This window comes from Melopsittacus undulatus, chromosome 8 (assembly GCF_012275295.1).
Source record: "Melopsittacus undulatus isolate bMelUnd1 chromosome 8, bMelUnd1.mat.Z, whole genome shotgun sequence".
In the NCBI taxonomy this organism is placed as follows: domain Eukaryota; kingdom Metazoa; phylum Chordata; class Aves; order Psittaciformes; family Psittaculidae; genus Melopsittacus; species Melopsittacus undulatus.
In genome coordinates, this window is record NC_047534.1 from 4,711,609 (window position 1) to 4,728,046 (window position 16,438).

Genomic DNA, 16,438 nt, shown 5'->3' on the forward strand with positions numbered 1-16,438 from the left:
ATGTGTACTGTAAACCTTTGTGTGCTCCCTACTCTCAGCACAACCTCCAGCTGATGGGGCAGCAGCCACAACGCAGGTGAGCATTTGCTATGGAGAGAGAAATCTCATCTGTGCTTCAGATTGAAATGCTAAGCAGAGAGCTCAGTGTATGGGAGAGCTGCCCTGGTTTGATTTGCATCTGTTTGTTCAGATGGCCCAGGCTTCTGTGTGAGCATGTTGAGTGTTTCGCATGGACCTCTTCCTGCCTGACTTCAGACCAAATGAAATACAGCAAGAAAATAGAGGTGCCTATGTAGGACTTGATGTGGGTTTGGAGTAGTGCCGTCGCTTAGACCAGCACAGGAAAAAACCCTTGGAGAAGAACTGATCCCATCAAAACTATGTTAGCAATCTCAGAAAAAGAAACACCTTTTATTCCTGTGGGGAGCTCCTGCTTCTCTCTGACTGCCACAACTTGTGATGGGAAAGGTCAGAAGCAGGGCAGTAATGTAACCAAAGCCTAACCAAAGGCAGACCCAGCCTAGTTTTCCTCCCATCGCCAACGCTGAGGGGACGATTCCCCTTTGGACAGTTTTCTGGAACTCAGTTTCCTCCGCAAGGAGGAGAATTTGTCTCCGAGAACTTTCCGTAGCCCAGTGCTGTCCCTAGCAAAGGGTAGGTCCTTCCTCATAGCAGGCAGTTGTCCTGTAAACATTTCCCACTTAGCCAGGGCATCCACGGCCTTGTCTACTTGGGCCAGTTCCTCCTCGGAGACATTCCTCTCCAGGGCAGCAATGCACATCTCCAGCCACAGTTCATAATCTTTGATGGTATCTGAGGACTTGGTGTGCCCGGCGAGCTGGGGTTGGCTGTGTGCCTCTGCCAGCGAACACGAGCGCTCATCCTGCTCCAGGTCCTGGCCGATGGAGAGGGCCTGGCTGCACGTGTCTGGGGTCAGCGGCTCGGACAAGGAGGTCACAGCCTCTGAGTCATTCTCACAGCACATCCCAGAGTCTGAGCTGAAGGGAAGGATGTCCTCCGAGGCAGACAGGTCTGCTGACTCTTGCCTTGGCCACGTGGCCAGTACGGTCTGTGTCCAAGCATAGAGCTTCTGTGGTGAGAGGAGAAAAGGATTTTGGTTTAGGGAATGACAGAAAATGGTTACACCTTTCCCAGTGTCTGTCAGGTGACATTCACCTTGAGTGACTCAGCTGCAGATGCTATGGTCCTCTCTGCAAGAAGATGAGTTCACACAGCTTAGAGTTACCCTATGGAGCAGAGGACTGCTCATCCCATTTTCTTGGAGTCAGCATCTGTGGCAGAGCTGCCTCCAGTCAGGTGTGGATTGAATGATTGGACTGGAGTGATAGGACAAGGGGTAATGGGTTCAAGTTTAAACAGGGGAGGTTTAGGTTACGTATAAGGCAGAAATTCTTTACTGTGAGGGTGCTGAAGCACTGGAATGGGTTGCCCAGGGAGGTTGTGAATGCTCCATCCCTGGCAGTGTTCAAGGCCAGGCTGGACAGAGCCTTTGGTGCCATGGTTTAGTGTGAGGTGTCCCTGCCCATTGCAGGGGGGTTGGAACTGGATGATCTTAAGGTGCTTTCCAACGCAAACCATTCTATGATTCTGTTATCGAAGATGGTAGAAAATGGCACAAAATCTCTCCCTGCCACGTGGATGTTATCTCCATGAGAGCCAGACCAGTGCCTCTCTAGAGGAAGCTGTGTCATTACAAAAGCTCTTGAGAGAGTGATGAAGAACCTTGTTTCACCATGATGCTAACTCCTGTGCTAACGTATATTCCTGAGAATAGCTCTTCCCCTCTTGAGCTGAAATGCACAAGTGAGAAGGCTTCAGGAAAGAACTAATGAAAGGAAAATGTTTGAGACCATTTCCTTCTTAAATATTAAATGCTACAATAGGGCATGTAACGGGTTGCTTCTGGCACACTTATTCTGTATGCTTTGGGAATGAATCAACAGTATACAGTCATCACTAGGTAAAAGGTGATTCCTTGTTCTCCTTGTTGGCGTATGTGAGGGGTTTATGTGGTTTTGAGCTTTTTCACACCCCTGTGGCCTGTTTCTTCATCTTTACTTTCTGCAGCTCCCAGCTGAGATGTTTGCAGAGCCCTGTGATTGCTCTAGGAAGCAGTGGTGACAGGTATTAACCCTGGTGACTGGGTCCATACATGCTGAGCTCAGGGTGAGCTGCTGGGGAAGCAGCAGGAGATTCCAAGCCCTGCAGAGCTCCCTTCTCCCACTGCTCCCTCCCCCTTCCCTCTTCTCTCTTGCTCTCTTTTTAGGCAAGTGACAGAGGGGATAAAGAGCTCAAATTGAGTGGGTGGGAGCCATGAGCCCTGTTTCCCTGTTGCTCATTTCAGTCTGTGCATGGAGCCTCGGGGAAGAATTTAATATGAGAACAAAATGGACCCTTTCAGCCCAGTGAATCCACCCTGCCCCCTCCATCTGGGGCAAGAACAAATGTAAAGGGACAACTTTTCTCCTGCCTCATCCCACCTCCAAGAGCCCTTCCTTCCCTCTGTGTTTAAAACACAAAGAAGGCACCAGAAGCTGGACTAGGAACTAGATTAAGGAAGGGGGAAAGCAAAGCTCATTGAAAGCTGTAACTGGCCCATGGAGATGTAATGTCTCTTAAGATTCCCAGGAGTCATGAATCTGGGAAGGAATCACAAATGCTGCTTAGCCCCATTGGCAAGAGAAGAAAAAGCTGTGGAGAAGAGGATGTTCAAATAGTCCATTTGGATTATTTAAGGCAAAAGGAGGGAATGATTGACTCAAGATCAACACCAAAACCCCAGAATCTGTCCTGTCTCTCACTGGGTGGCTTATTGATTCAAACTTGGGCAGGGTTTGTAGCCTCTTTTTATGTTCTCCTATTTAGCTATGAAGGGATAACCTCTTCATGCGTTTAGCCTGCAGGCAGGAGCATTTAAAGTGGATGCCCACCCCAGGTAAGGCACCAAGAATGAAACCTGCTGTCTGATACCCCAAGGGGCTCCGGGTTTGCCACAGTTTCCATACTCTGCCATGGCAGCACTGAGATTAGAGCAGATACTGAGATTAACACCACTGCATGGACATAGCTAACCCAGCCTATAAGAGTAGCTTTCTTCTGCTAGGTGCAGAACAGCATGGGGATGCTGCAGAAGCAGCAGGTGGAAACACTGGTTGTGGTGGGGAAACACCATGAGAACTGATTTGCTGTCAGGTTTCAAGATGCTTCCCACTGGAATAAGCAGCTGTGATACAAAACTGGAGTGTGTTTGAGTGCAACTGAGATAAATAAATAGAGGAGCTCTTCCTCCTGCATAAGGACTGGTTTCCTGTCCTGTCCCACATGCTCTTCTGCCCGTCGCTGTGTCTGAGTCACAGACTTAACATGATCATTTCAGCAGCATTACCTGCTCCTGGCGAGGAGCAGCTCCATGCCTGGCATTTCCTGGATTTACTATGGGTGTCTGGGGCTGTTCTGTGGCAGGTGGGGATCTGTGCTCGTTTTCCAAAGGGAAATGTAGCTTCAGACTTGTACTCGGCCTCTCAAGTCATGCTCAGGAAGTAACTTGGCTGTCTGGTATTGTCTCCAATTTGTGCTCTCATCTGTCAGGTTCCTTAACTATTTAATTCACCTCTGGCATTTGTATTTCCTCTCAATTCCATAGCAAAGCCTTTTACAGAGATTATCACAACTCTTACACCAGTTTGTATTATATCTAGTCCAGCAGATGTGACATTTGGCAAGTGTGTCCTTCCTTCAGGACTGCATTCAGTGTCACCAGAGGATGCTGAGCCAACTGCTGTATTTACTGCAGGTGTAAGGGCAATAAGGTTTCTAGAAAAGCTTACTGCAGATGGCAGATCTCTTCTAGAAAGCAATAGCTGCATGTGACAGGCTGGGTGTTGACCTGAACCAGGATCCATTCCTCAGTTTAGGCACCTCTCAGAAACAGGGAGCAAACATCCATGGAGTCAGGGATGGGACTGCACAGACAGCCGAACCACACAAGCATGGTTTGGTTTGGTTTTCTCCCCTCCCTATCCTTCACCATGCTTCTGTGTGTCTGGTTCCAAGCTGAATGAAACTGGAGGCATTGCCATTCTCATTCTGCCTGTATCTTGTAATAAATACAACCCACAGGCTTTAAAATAGGCAGACATGGAAAATCCTGCCTCTGAATATGATGTGTGTCAGAGAGGAATCATGACCAGGGAGAAAACAGGGTGCTGAGTGAGAATGATGCCGCTATTTCTATTCCAGCAGCCATTTGGCTACCAAATCCTGCTTTTTAGACAGAAGGGATAGTAAACGCTTTCTAGAGTTAAGGGTGTCCTAGCACTATTCCTGATGCTGTCTAACTGTGGTGTCAGCAGTTTTAGGGGTGGGAGAGAAGAGACAAACATGAGTCAGGGATCCTCCACTTATTAGGGAGTAATGATTTGGGATCCTTTCTCATATCATTAAATAGAGGAATTTCAGCAAAGTATCTGCTTAATATTTTCTCCCTGTTATCAGCAGCCCTAGAGAGGCAGAAAAATAAGTAGCACATAGGAAAGGGCATTGAGATGTGGGAATTGCTGTGCTTGCTGCCACTGGTGCGAAATCTGCTTGTCCACCTCATTTTTGAGGGTAGCAAAATGTGGTTGTGCTGTTGCACTGTCCCTTATGAACAGCCAGAAGCCCTAGAGCTTGTGTGAAGTGCTATGGGGTTGGCACTAGATGATCTTTAAGGTTGCTTCCAACTCTAACCATTCTATTAGTCACAGACCATGTGTACAACATCACCCTTGTTTAGGTGTAAGCTTCCTCCCTTAGCACCTTGCACTGAGAGCATCTGCATTTACCATGCTGCTATATTTAATGCCGTGCTATGGGGTGAGCTGCTCTGCTCCCTGCTGTGTCCCCTTGCCCTGGGAAAGGACTGGTGCATCCAATGGGCTGATGTCTCACCCGGTAGCGCTCAATGAGTTTGAAGCCCACGACGTGCTGCAGCTTGCGAAGGCAGATGGGACACGGCTCCAGGGGCCGCAGCAGGGCTTCATCCAGGCTCAGTGCACCCTGCATGATGCACTGCAGCCAGCGGCAGGTCCCCAGCCCCATCAGGTGGCAGATCTCATGGCAGGTCACCTTCAGGAAAGCATAAATCACAGCAGTGCATGGTCAGTCCTGCTTGCTCTGCCTCCTCCTCTTCCTCCTTTGCTGCTCTACTTCCCCTGCTCCCTAACAGTCTGACTCACTAGTTGCTCAGTCTTGGCCATCCTCCAGCCTAGGTTTTTCTGAGGTAGAAGGGGAATATCCTCCCTTCTTCCCAGGTACCCCCAAATTCATGTCTCTGTGGTGGAAAAGCACGAGTGGGTGTCCTTTTTAGAAGCACCTATGGGAAGACCCTGTGGATAGCATGTTGAGAGCTGTAGGGCAGTGCTGCTGTCACTCTCTTCCCCAAGCACAGCATGGGTTTGGTTATTTTGTTGTTTTCCCTTGTTTTTAAGGGGGAAAACAGTCCCATTGGGACCTGAAAGGAGCAGCATGGTCCATGTGGGAGATCTGTAAGATGCTGTTGGCTGTCACAGACCTGGGTTTTTCCAAAGCAGATGCTCTTCACGTTTGTGCCAAAGCAAAAACTAAGCTGCAGTCAGCTGGCCAAGCATGACTGCCTTGGGAATTGGTGACTGTGGAAAGGCTGAGGATGGAGGGTTCTTCTCCTCCTCCCCTTGCCACCAAACATCATTTGAAACTGCTACAGAAGAGACCTCTGACTAGAAAATCCCAAGCAAAACACCAGGAGAGGCACAGAGAAATGGCACTGAAGGTGTTGGTGTGGCTGCTCCATGTGGGAGAAACACTGGCAGCAGAGCTGGCATGAGAGAGGACAGCACTGGTGAAGAGGATGTGTTGGAGGTGAATGGGGTTTAATGGTATCTACGTATCTGTGAACTTGGCAGGGGTGCTTTTCTCATCCATCCATGCAAGCAGGTCTGGGAAGTGGTTCTCTCCCCTAATGGGTACCAATGCCTGAGGCAGACACAGTCACCCCTTCACAGGCATCCACTAGTGAACGCACAGCTCCACTAGATGATACTCTGATTAATCTCCATGTACTGTGTCTGTAGCTACCATCCTTCTGCATGTTGCATCGTCTGACAAGCAAAAGATGAGATTACACCCTGAGCTGGGCAGGGATTTTGCCTCACTGTTGCTCCATGATATAAGGTAAGTCCTGTAGCCTCACCATCCAGCTGGTGCTATGGTTTGCTCCAGTGGCAAGGGGAGTAAGAGTTGTCTGTATAGTGCATGTGTGTTAAGTGTGTGGACTTAGCTGTGATTGCCAGTGTGTTCTAGGAGCAGTCTCACGCCTGCTTCACTGGTCTGAGACATGGATTTTATCCTGAGTATTTAACCCTACACAGCAAGGGATATGGGGTGCAGGGGCTGCAGACCCTACCTTACAGCACTGGACCATCTCCTGGGCGCTGAGCGGCAGTGTCCGCTCTCTGCTTTCCTTGCTGGCCTGGCACGGCTGCTCCTTCTGTGTCAGTGGGTTCCAGCTGCTGCAGCCAGCCTGGGAGAAATCCCCAGAGAACCTGGCAAAGCTGCAGACTCCCACCTCTGTGAAGACAGATACAAGTTAGGCATCAGCTCCCTTATCTCTCCTTAGGCATCATGTTAAGGTAGCACAGTCTGGTTGAGCACATACAGTAAGGCACTTCCTAAGAGGTTTGTAACACCTCAGTTACTTTGACTGGATCAGGAGCCCTGACTCTCCCACTTTTGAACTGGGAAAACCTAGTTCATTTCATCAGGAAGTGAATAAAGTGTGAAGGATAAGGTTTGGCTGTTATAGGGAAGGCTTTTTGGTACAGTGCTGCCTCCTCTGCCTGCTGTCCTAGGAAATCATGGGGCATCAAACCCACCTTGTCCTGGCAGGAATTTGCTGAATGTGAAGCTCCAGGTCTCACATGGGTAAAGGTCTAGCAGAGTGAGTCCAAGGACACACAAGGCATCCATAGGCTTGTTGTTCTTCAGGAAATTCAAGATCCCATCTGGACAAATACAAGAGAGATGTTTGTTAAAAGGAAGCACTCCTCTAAAGCATGCTAGAGCCAAAGTTCCTGCTGTTCAGGGGGAGGAGGATGTGATCCAAGCCACAGATAGGCAGAGCTGCTGGATTTAGCACCTTGGATCAAGAACTATGGCTATGTAGATCCATCCCCTCAAACTGGAGTATGAGCAGACCTGATCTGGAAAGTGGTGCTGAGCACAGAGCTAAGGCAAAGCCACAGGTGAATTCAGTACTAACCCATGGAAATAAGCACCTGGAAGCAGAGGAATTCCCTGCAGGGATTTCAGACCTGAGCTGGAGCAGCTGCATTGGTGCAGAGCTGGCTTTGTGCTGCCCTGGTACCTGCACAGCTGGTGCCCGAGGGGATGCTTGTGCAGCAGGAGTTTGGCAGCTCACAAACCCGTGTGCCTGGGGAGCTGTGTGACACTTGATCCCACAGCTCCTAGCATGAAAGGCTGGTGAGTTCCCCCCTGCACCACCCAGGCCTATAATTTACTTTGGCTCTGGACAAGAGATGGGAGAACTTGAAATACACCAAATCAACAGTGTCTTTCCATTGAACTGATGTGATCACTTTGTAGAGCCAGACCTAAGCATAATACACTGAAAAATACAAAGAGCAGAGGAAAATAATGAGGAAGTCAGTTTGGTTTTTATTCTGTTTGCAGCCCTCAAAGTTCTGGGTTTTTCCATGGAACAGGATTCCGCCCTTTTCACTCCCTTCCTCATCCCCACCCTGCTCAGGCAATGAAGGGCTATTTCAGGCGTTTCCTAAGGGAGGGTTCATGCTCCTGTGCCAATCTGATGTCTCTATGGGATCCCTGTTCCCAGGTCCTTACCTGCGTGAAGCTGCACTCTGTCTGAGTCCCGGCTGTGGCGGTAGCAGCAGTGAATGGAAGAGATGGGGATGGAGGGAAGGCACTTTCACACGGAGACCCAGGAAGAAAGACTCAACACAGCTCTGAAGGGAATCCAACAGTGAGAGCCCAGCAGGCCCTTCAGTTAAGTCTAAGAGAAGAGAAACTCTCTTATCAGTGCCTTAAAGCCAGGGTGAACCATAGGGTTTGAAGGGGTTTTGGGGGGGCTGGCTGCAGCAATGGGGGAAGAGGAAAGGTGGTTCATTCTCTGTCTACTCTGGGATGTGATGGGTGTCTTTAGATGGTTATACAGACATGGAGGAGAAGAGGGGGCTCTATCTGAGAGGTGGCTTGAGGCACTAGTACACTCTCTCATTAGGAAGGTTGTCTCCTGTTTAAGTTGTGCAGAAAGATTCATTTGGGAGCAGGTGGATTTTTAATGGACCATCAAGGATGGAGCTCCAGAAATGCTGTTTTATCCAGCATTGGTTTACGTATAGATACATATGGATAGCAAATCTCACCCAGGAGCACACCTACCATTCATAGGGTAGGTCTTTCATTGTGGTTTGTGACTCTGGACTGGGGGCGTGTCACAGCCTTTGGTATTACACTTATCTTTGCTATGGCAATTGCATTTTGCGTCCTTCGAGAGGATGTCAGTACATTTCAGCATCAACCCTCCTCCCTGCTGTATTTTCCCATTGAGATGCCCCTTACCTATAGGTTGCAGGTAAATGTGCTTCCGACAGAAGGTTCTGCTTCCTCCTCAGCATGGCATGATAGAACGTCTCAAAGTCCTCAGTGCATCAGGGTGCTGAGGAGCCAGTCAAAAAGCCGTCCGGATGAGCAGCGTGCAGAAGAGCGTCCTCTGTGGGTTGTAGGCTTCAGAGAGGAACAGCTTCTCCGCCCTGGAGAAAGCCTTGGCATAGAGCTCCTGCAGGGCTGGGTTGGTGGAGATCAGCGCATCCTTCAGAGCCCGGGGCCCGAAGCTGAACTCCTGACGTGTTTTGCACTGCAGCATTGGGAGGGACCCACCGGCTGCGGCTCGCCTGTGGGAGGGGATGCATCAGCACACGGCTGGGACCTGGAAACCCTTTCACCCTTTGCTCTCCAAGCAGTTTGCCCCCAGATCCCAGCTGTGAGGGCTGATTGGGAGCTTATAAATGCTATACACAGAGCTGGCCTGGAGCTCTATGCTCTTACCTGAGTAGCTGTTGCAGGGTGCTCTCCATCTGTGTGTATGTCACTGGTTTATGGACAGTGTACCAGTAGATGGTGCTCGTGAATGCATGGCCCCACTATTGCTACCAGATGTCTGCACTAAAAGCAATTTGATGTTTATCTTTTTTTCCTGGTGCTTTATCCTGACGTCCCAGTAACAGGGAAAATACCTCTCTGTGTGTGCAACTGTCTGCACTGGCCTTCATATGATATCAAGAGGTGGTGCTCCTTTTTTCTTGGGATAAACCACGCTCTTTGGGGCTCTCAAATGTGTAAATCTGTGGCAGGAATGAAGTAGATCTTGTTCTTTATCCATCTGTCTGTCTTATCTATCCATCTATCTATCAAAAGACTAAACAGCAGCAGTGAAAGCAGTTGTTCACTGTTGACAGTTTCCTCTAATAGCTTTTAATCCCCAGTCTCAGGTGTTGACCAGGATAACTGCCGGCTCCCTGTGTTCCTGCCAGGCTGCAGGATATAAGAAGGTTTGCCCATTCTGATCCACATATGGGATGCGGTGTGAGACAAGTGTTTTCTGGTGTTGCCTCTCTAGCAAGATATGTACAAGCCCATTGCCATCCCATTGCCTCATGGAAACTTCATGTCCCATTGTGTTAGCATCAAGGATGCTGGTGATGATGTGAAGGGCCAAATAAAGAGCAAACAAGAGCCTGCAGCAGAAAGAAATTAATTCAGAGCATCCCAGAAATATCCTCCCCAGCATCCTCTCTAGGGCCAGCATTTTCCAAAGCTGCTGAAGGCCAAGCACTTATTCCCCATTGCAGCTTACACACATAAGGAGACATCTTTGGGAAAAGGAAGAAAAAGAGGAAATAAAGCCCCTATGGCTGGAATTTTCCAAAGACAGTTATTTTTTGTAAGGAGATCAAAGTAGAACTAGTGTATGCTGGAGCAGTACTTTGGGCAAAGCTGCCTGCCACAGATAGGTGCTCCAGCTGCATACAGCAGAGTGAGAAGTACATGGGTATGTTATATATATATACACTAAAGTGCAGGCTTTCTAGGAGTGTTTTCTTCTATTAGGCAAGTTAATACTAAACTAAAAGAAACCAGACAAGCTTTCTATGTAGATAAGCAAATGTATCAGCTGCTGACCATCCCCATTATAACAGCATCATTCAATCACAGGAAAGAGGTGGAATGCTTTTAGGAGGAACTGGCTAAGGCTATGATTTAGGTATGTCTGCAGCCTGGCTCTGTCATGTAAGTGATGTTCAGTGGTCCCCAGGGCAGCAATAGAACAAGGAAATTCAGTGCTTAAAACATAGAGCCAACATGAGCCAAAGCCTTCCCTCAGTTACACAGAGAAGGCTCTGGTGGTTTGCACTGTAAGAGAAAGGTGGCAGCCCATTAAAATTAACACTGAATCTCTTTATATCTAACCCGTGGGAAGATATGTGTATGTATAAGAAATCCTTAAGAAAAGACTCACTTTGTATGATCTTTGTTGGCACTAAGGGCGTACAGCCTGGGAGAGGGATAAGTAAGCAGGTTATTTGTGCAAGCCTTGTATTAAGCTAGTGTTAAAGGCTGACAGCAGACACACGGTGGGATCTGAAGTGGTACAAGGAACCTAAACTGGTGAATGTTTAGAAATGTGATGCTTTCTCAGCCACCTCTTCTTATTGCCCCCAAAATGCCCAGATTGCTTCTTATGATTCTTACAGGCAGCAACAAGAGTTTGTGTGAGGTTGTTCTGCGCTTTGTCACCTAAATCTCTGCACTTCTGACTTGCTCCCAGGTTTGTGAGGATGAAGCAAGAGTCTGACCCCACCAGGTCATCAGGAGCTTAGCCTTGGGTTAGGGAGAAGGTTTGTGTATTCCTATGGTCAAGATTTCACTTGTTCTGCACAAACTTTAAATACAAGCATCATTTTTCTGCTCATGTGCAGCGCTTTCACTGGGACACTCTTAGTGATGCTAAAACCACCGAGGAACTGATCCAGCAAGCTCCTGAGTGCCTGTTGCTCCCAGGGAAACCAAGGAGAGACTTTGCACTTGGCCGAGGTTGAGAGTGATCTTGTCAAAGAAGGTTTCTGAGAAGCACGAGCCGCTTTCATTAGCGCTTCCTGGCAATAAATGGAGTGTGGGTCTGCGGGAGGAGGAGCTGGGTACAAAATGAATGGATTTTTCTCTTTTAAATGAGGAGCAGCAAAGAGTGGATGTATGCAACAGGAAATACAATGAGTGCACAGTCTTTTAGTGTGCGTTCCCCCAGGCTCTGGTTGGGTATAGCGCGAACCCAAAGCTATGGGATATACATTGTTTCCCTAGGCTTCCTAAAAGGCGACATTCACCCAGCTCCAGACATTCCCAGCTAGGACCAAGGGTGTTTTGTGATGTTCATCATCATGTCCATCATGTCTGTGATTTGTCCTTTGAAAGATCAAGCACAGGAATTCACTCGCAATGCGTGGTCTGGAGCGATGCATACCCCCTTCTCCTGGAGAGCCTGGGTTTGCTTCCCACAGGATAGCAGCATCCCAATACCCTTTCCAAATCCAACACAATTACTTCTCCTTAACAAGCCTTTCTGAAGTACTACACTGGAGAAAAATGAATGTGGTAGGAAACTTATGGACGACGTTAGCAGTTTAAAAGAAAACCTGGTTTACAACACTATCTACAGGAGGTATTTTGTGTGCTTGATCTAATACATGAATACAGTGATTCATTAACTGAAGTAGTGCAAAAATGCTTTGCATTATTAGCTTTTGTGGCGAGGGTGCCCTGTAGAATTCCCTGATGCTTCAGGAAGCAGTGGCACTTCAGCTTGGATATTGTTTTACCACTCACTTTAAGATGTCACTGTGGTGATGAAGAAGTGGAAGCACCAATGCATCCTGCTGCCCTTCAGGTGTATAGGAAGGAGATATCATGTCTGTGTATAGGAGTATAGGAAGGAGATATCATGTCATGAACTTATGCCCTCCTGGCACCCTCCTGGTCCTTACCAGGGTAGGGATGGAGCCAGCCTAGATCAGACCTCCCTCTCCTTTCTGTTATTCATTTATCTTGCATCATTCATCATCACATTCATGTAGTGCAGTGGAGACACATAACCCCAAGGTTTTGGCACTCCGCTCCTTGTCCACTCTCAGGAACAGCCTTTCCCAGTGATCATGTTGTATTGTGGCCTTTCTGCTTGTGGTGCATGACATGAGGCAGGAGCTCTGAGGACAACAGGGACTGTCTATCTGCCTTCTGCTCACATACCAAGGCTTCAGATCAGGTTGGGTGAATTACACAAACCTTTTTACTATGGAGTTTGATGCATGTTTTTCATGGCAGCTGTTTTCACAAGAAGTGCCCCCAAAATCCAGCCTCAACACATGACAGCAGAGTAGCAGCATCCTCCCTTTCTTACAGTAACCTGTAAATGTGCTTTACATGCAATTCAGGTTACTCATAAATTATTCTCTTTGCAAATCAGGCACCTATAAATTATTCTCTATAATTGAAAATTACCTATGAATTATTCTTTTTGTCGTTCACAGGTATGTCATTTATTCTCTATTCCATTAGACTGCATAGGTCTGCCTGGGGCTGACACTAACAGTGTAGTTCTCAAAAGCCAAGGCAGTATCATGGAGTGCCAAGGATATTCTGACAAGATAGAAATGGTTTTGTGTGAGAAATCTATGTTGTACTGGGCCAGGGAAGGGCACTCCATATATAATGGATTTATTTGGTGTTGTCTGGAATTGGGCTCTAACACTGTACAGATTGTGTGTGCGTAGATGTGTATATATATATTAAGCTGGTCATTCTCAAGTTATTCTGTATAAGTCAAATAGAATTGTAAGTCATTTCTAACCCTGTTTCATATAAACTGCAGGCTGCAGATGTGCAGAAGGAGGCTCATTCCCTTTCCCTCACAGCTCTTGAGGAGTATTTAGAGGCAGACTCACTTAATTGGGCTCTTCAGATGTCAGAGGGACATGAGCAGAGCCTCTTAAAACTGATGAATTGCGCATGGTAGGTGCTGTGCTGTATACAAGCAGTGATAGTGCAGAGCATCCACCGCCAGGCAACAGCAATGGAAAGCCCAGAGCAAACATAGCAAGGGTTAAGTAATTATCAACACACATCCTAGTTGCTTAGTAGCTCTTTTCCTGAGCTTTGTAGTTGGTGGCTGCTGCTGCTCTAGGACCAGTCTCCATCCCAGCATCACACAGCTGACAGCATGAAAGCAGTTTCCTCAGTTTATTTATTAACATGTATAGAATGTATAGAATAGGATTTGGGTTACATGGTCTAGTGGGAGGTGTCCCTGCCCATGGCAGGGGGTTGGAACTGGATGATCTTAAGTTCCTTTCCAACCCAAACCATTCCATGATTCTATGATAGAGATTTTTTCTTGACTGAGAAGATGAACTCTCAGTGGGTAAACGAGTCCAGTGGGATTGGATGAAGAGGACACTGAGATGTGAGAGCATTTAACTCTGCTCTGATCATCCCTATACCTGTACCCACAAGAAACTGCTGCATCTTCCCGTCACTTCACATCCAATGGCCACAAAACACTGAGTCAGATCTGTATGTGTTCCAAGCTAAAACCTGGAGTCATGCATCACCAGATCTCTATAATAGTTATGTGTAATGTCTCTAGAATATGTTTGTGACTCAGGAAAAGGTGCTTTGTGAGGTCTCTTTTGAAAAATATCATTCCTGGTGCTGTGGAAACCTTCAGGGCTTCTCATATGCATTTACAGGGAGGAGAATATACCTGTCCTGCTGGAACTGTGACTGGTCTGTTACTGCTGCAAGGCTCAGCCCTGGAAGTCTGCCCTCACCTGACTCTTCCTTATTAATTTACTTGGACTGGTGTACAAGTCAGATGGATAACTCCTATGCAGGAGGGTTTGCAGGACTGTAAAGGTCATTAACTACCTAAGGTGGAGACAGATGCTTCCATCTGTCCTTATTTAAGAACACCAACCCATCCACTTTCCCCTTAATATTGTTTTACATTCAAGCCTGCCCAGTTCCATACACTTCATTTGAATATGTATTAAGGACATGCATCATCCTGAGTTTCAGTCTTCTGCTCTAAGGGTTTTATGTATTCTATGCTCATACATAATGCTACCTGGTTTTTTCATGCCTTCTATTTGAGGCTCTCGAAGTGTCACACAAACATTCATTAACTTCTCTGTGCTACCCTCCAGAAAGTAAGCTGCCAGCATATGCCTTTCGCCTTCCTCCCCCTCATCACCCATTATTCATCATTTTCAGTGCCTTCTCTGTTTATCTTTGTTGAAACTCTTGTGATGCTTCACCCATGCACATGTGTGATGAAGGGCTGCCTGCTTTCTTCTTCCCATGCTCTTACAGGAAACAAACCTCTATCAACTACTGCCTGGTTGATGTGCATTCGCTATCCAAAGACCCCAAAGCATAGAGCATCACTGCTCAGAGCTGTACAACCACCCCAGTGCTGCAGAGATCCCCGAGCTCTGCTCACCCACAGCTCCAGGCACTTTGCTCCTCATCATACTTGTCTAGACAGACTAAATGCTTTCTGCGAGACAACCCCACTGCTAGCCAGGAATGGGGCTGCATTTTCCATACAGATGAGTGCTGGAGCAGGTATGGCTCTGGTTAGATACTTCCTTGAGCGCAGGCATTATAAAAGTGGTTCATCATGCAGCATAAATGCACCGTAACGCTGTGCCCCTTCCCAGGAAATCAATGGTGCTGCCAGGTTAGGAGATGGTTATGGGCATCTTACAGCCAAGGCAAGAGAACGGGGTTCCAAGGCTGTGCTGCAGCCGAGGAGCCACAGAACCGGGGGCAGTGACAGACCCCAAACGGTGGTTCGGCTGTGCCCGAAGCACCAGGCAGCGCTGCCTGGCCAAGGGTAAGGGGACATGGTACTGGAAACGCTCCCGGGACACCTGAGCCCCCGGCCCCGCTGATAAAGGGGCAGCTGATGTTGATCCCCGGGCCGGGAATGATGCTGGAGGGTGTGTAGGGATGAACCAAATCCCCCTCAGCACCGCGGGGCAGGACCCCCCGAGCTCAGCCCGCGGAGGGTTCACCGAGGACGGCCCCGGCTCGGCAGGATCCGGCGTGGGGTGGAGGATACCCCGAGCGCTGCCCCCCGCATTCGAGCGGAAGGGGATGCCCTAAGTGTGACCCGCTGTCACCGCGGGAGGTGCCCCGGGCACGGCCACCACCACCGGCAGCGATGCCCAGCACCAGGACAGATGCCCTGTGCCCGCTCTCCCCGGCCGGAGCGGCTCCCGCTGCATCCCAGGGTTGACCGGACCCCGCATCCCGCCGCGCCGGTTGTACCCCCCGTTTTACTCCCTCCCAATACGGGCGACCCCGTTTCCCCCCCTTCCTTTCCCCATCCCCCGGGGTCGGCAGCACTCACCGCCCGCCGTGCCGGGGCTGCGGAGGCCGGGGAGGTGCGGCAGGGCTGGGGCAGCGGGAGCGGGGCTGGCGAGGCGAAGCGGAGAGCGGCGGCGGCGGCAGGAGGAGCAGCAGCAGCAGCAGCAGGAGGAGGAGGAGGAGGAGGAGGAAGAACCACGGGGAGCAAAGGGGGGCTCGGCCCCGGAGCCCGCGGGATTCGCCGAGCTGCTGCCGAGAGCCGCCTCCTGCTCTGCGCGGGGCAACCGCTGGGGGCGCCCTCGGGGCGGAGCGGCCCTGGAGGTGGAGCCCGGAGGGGATTCTGGCAGGCAGGGGCCGTGGGTGCTGGGGTTGGGGGTGCTGGGGTATGGGAGTGCTGAGGTTGGGGGTGCTGAAGTGCTGGGGTACTGAGGTTGGGGGGTACTGGGCTGCTGGGGTTAGAAGTGCCGGGGTGCTGGAGTTGGGGGTACTGGTGTTGAGGGATGCTGGGGTTGGGGGTATTAGGGTGCTGTCGTGCTAGGACACTGGGGTTGGGCATGCTGGGGTACTGGGGTTGAGGGTACAAGGGTTGGGGTATACTGGGATGCTGGGGTTGGGGGTGCTGAGGTACTGGGGTGGTAGGGTATGGAGGTACTGTGGTTGGGGGTATTGGGGTGCTAGTGTTGGGGGATGCTGGTGTTGGGTGTGCAGAACTATGGGGATACTGGGTTTGGGCGATACTGGGATGCTGGGACACTGGAGTACTGGGTTTGGGAGTGCTGACATCCTAGGGTACTGCGGTTGGGGATGCTGGAGTATTGGGGTACTGAGGTGCTGGGGTACTGAGGTGTTGGGATGCTTGGCTGGAGCCTGGGAGAGAGGAGCAAGAGGGAACCAGACCTCATCTGAGGAAGCGTGTTCCTGAATGAGCCTGGGGCTG

The 16,438-nt window shown here is 49.4% G+C and overlaps 1 protein-coding gene across 1 annotated transcript; it reads right to left on the reverse strand.

Moving 5' to 3' along the window:
- Positions 1–383: 383 nt before the first annotated feature.
- AMZ1 (archaelysin family metallopeptidase 1) lies at positions 384–11,388 on the reverse strand. The gene is given in 9 exon segments (XM_005145261.3): positions 384–1,090; positions 4,951–5,127; positions 6,443–6,606; positions 6,912–7,040; positions 7,900–7,984; positions 7,986–8,068; positions 8,638–8,668; positions 8,670–8,722; positions 8,725–11,388. Coding segments are annotated over 9 exon segments (1,509 nt in total). The 5' UTR covers positions 8,942–11,388; the 3' UTR covers positions 384–520.
- Positions 11,389–16,438: the final 5,050 nt, after the last annotated feature.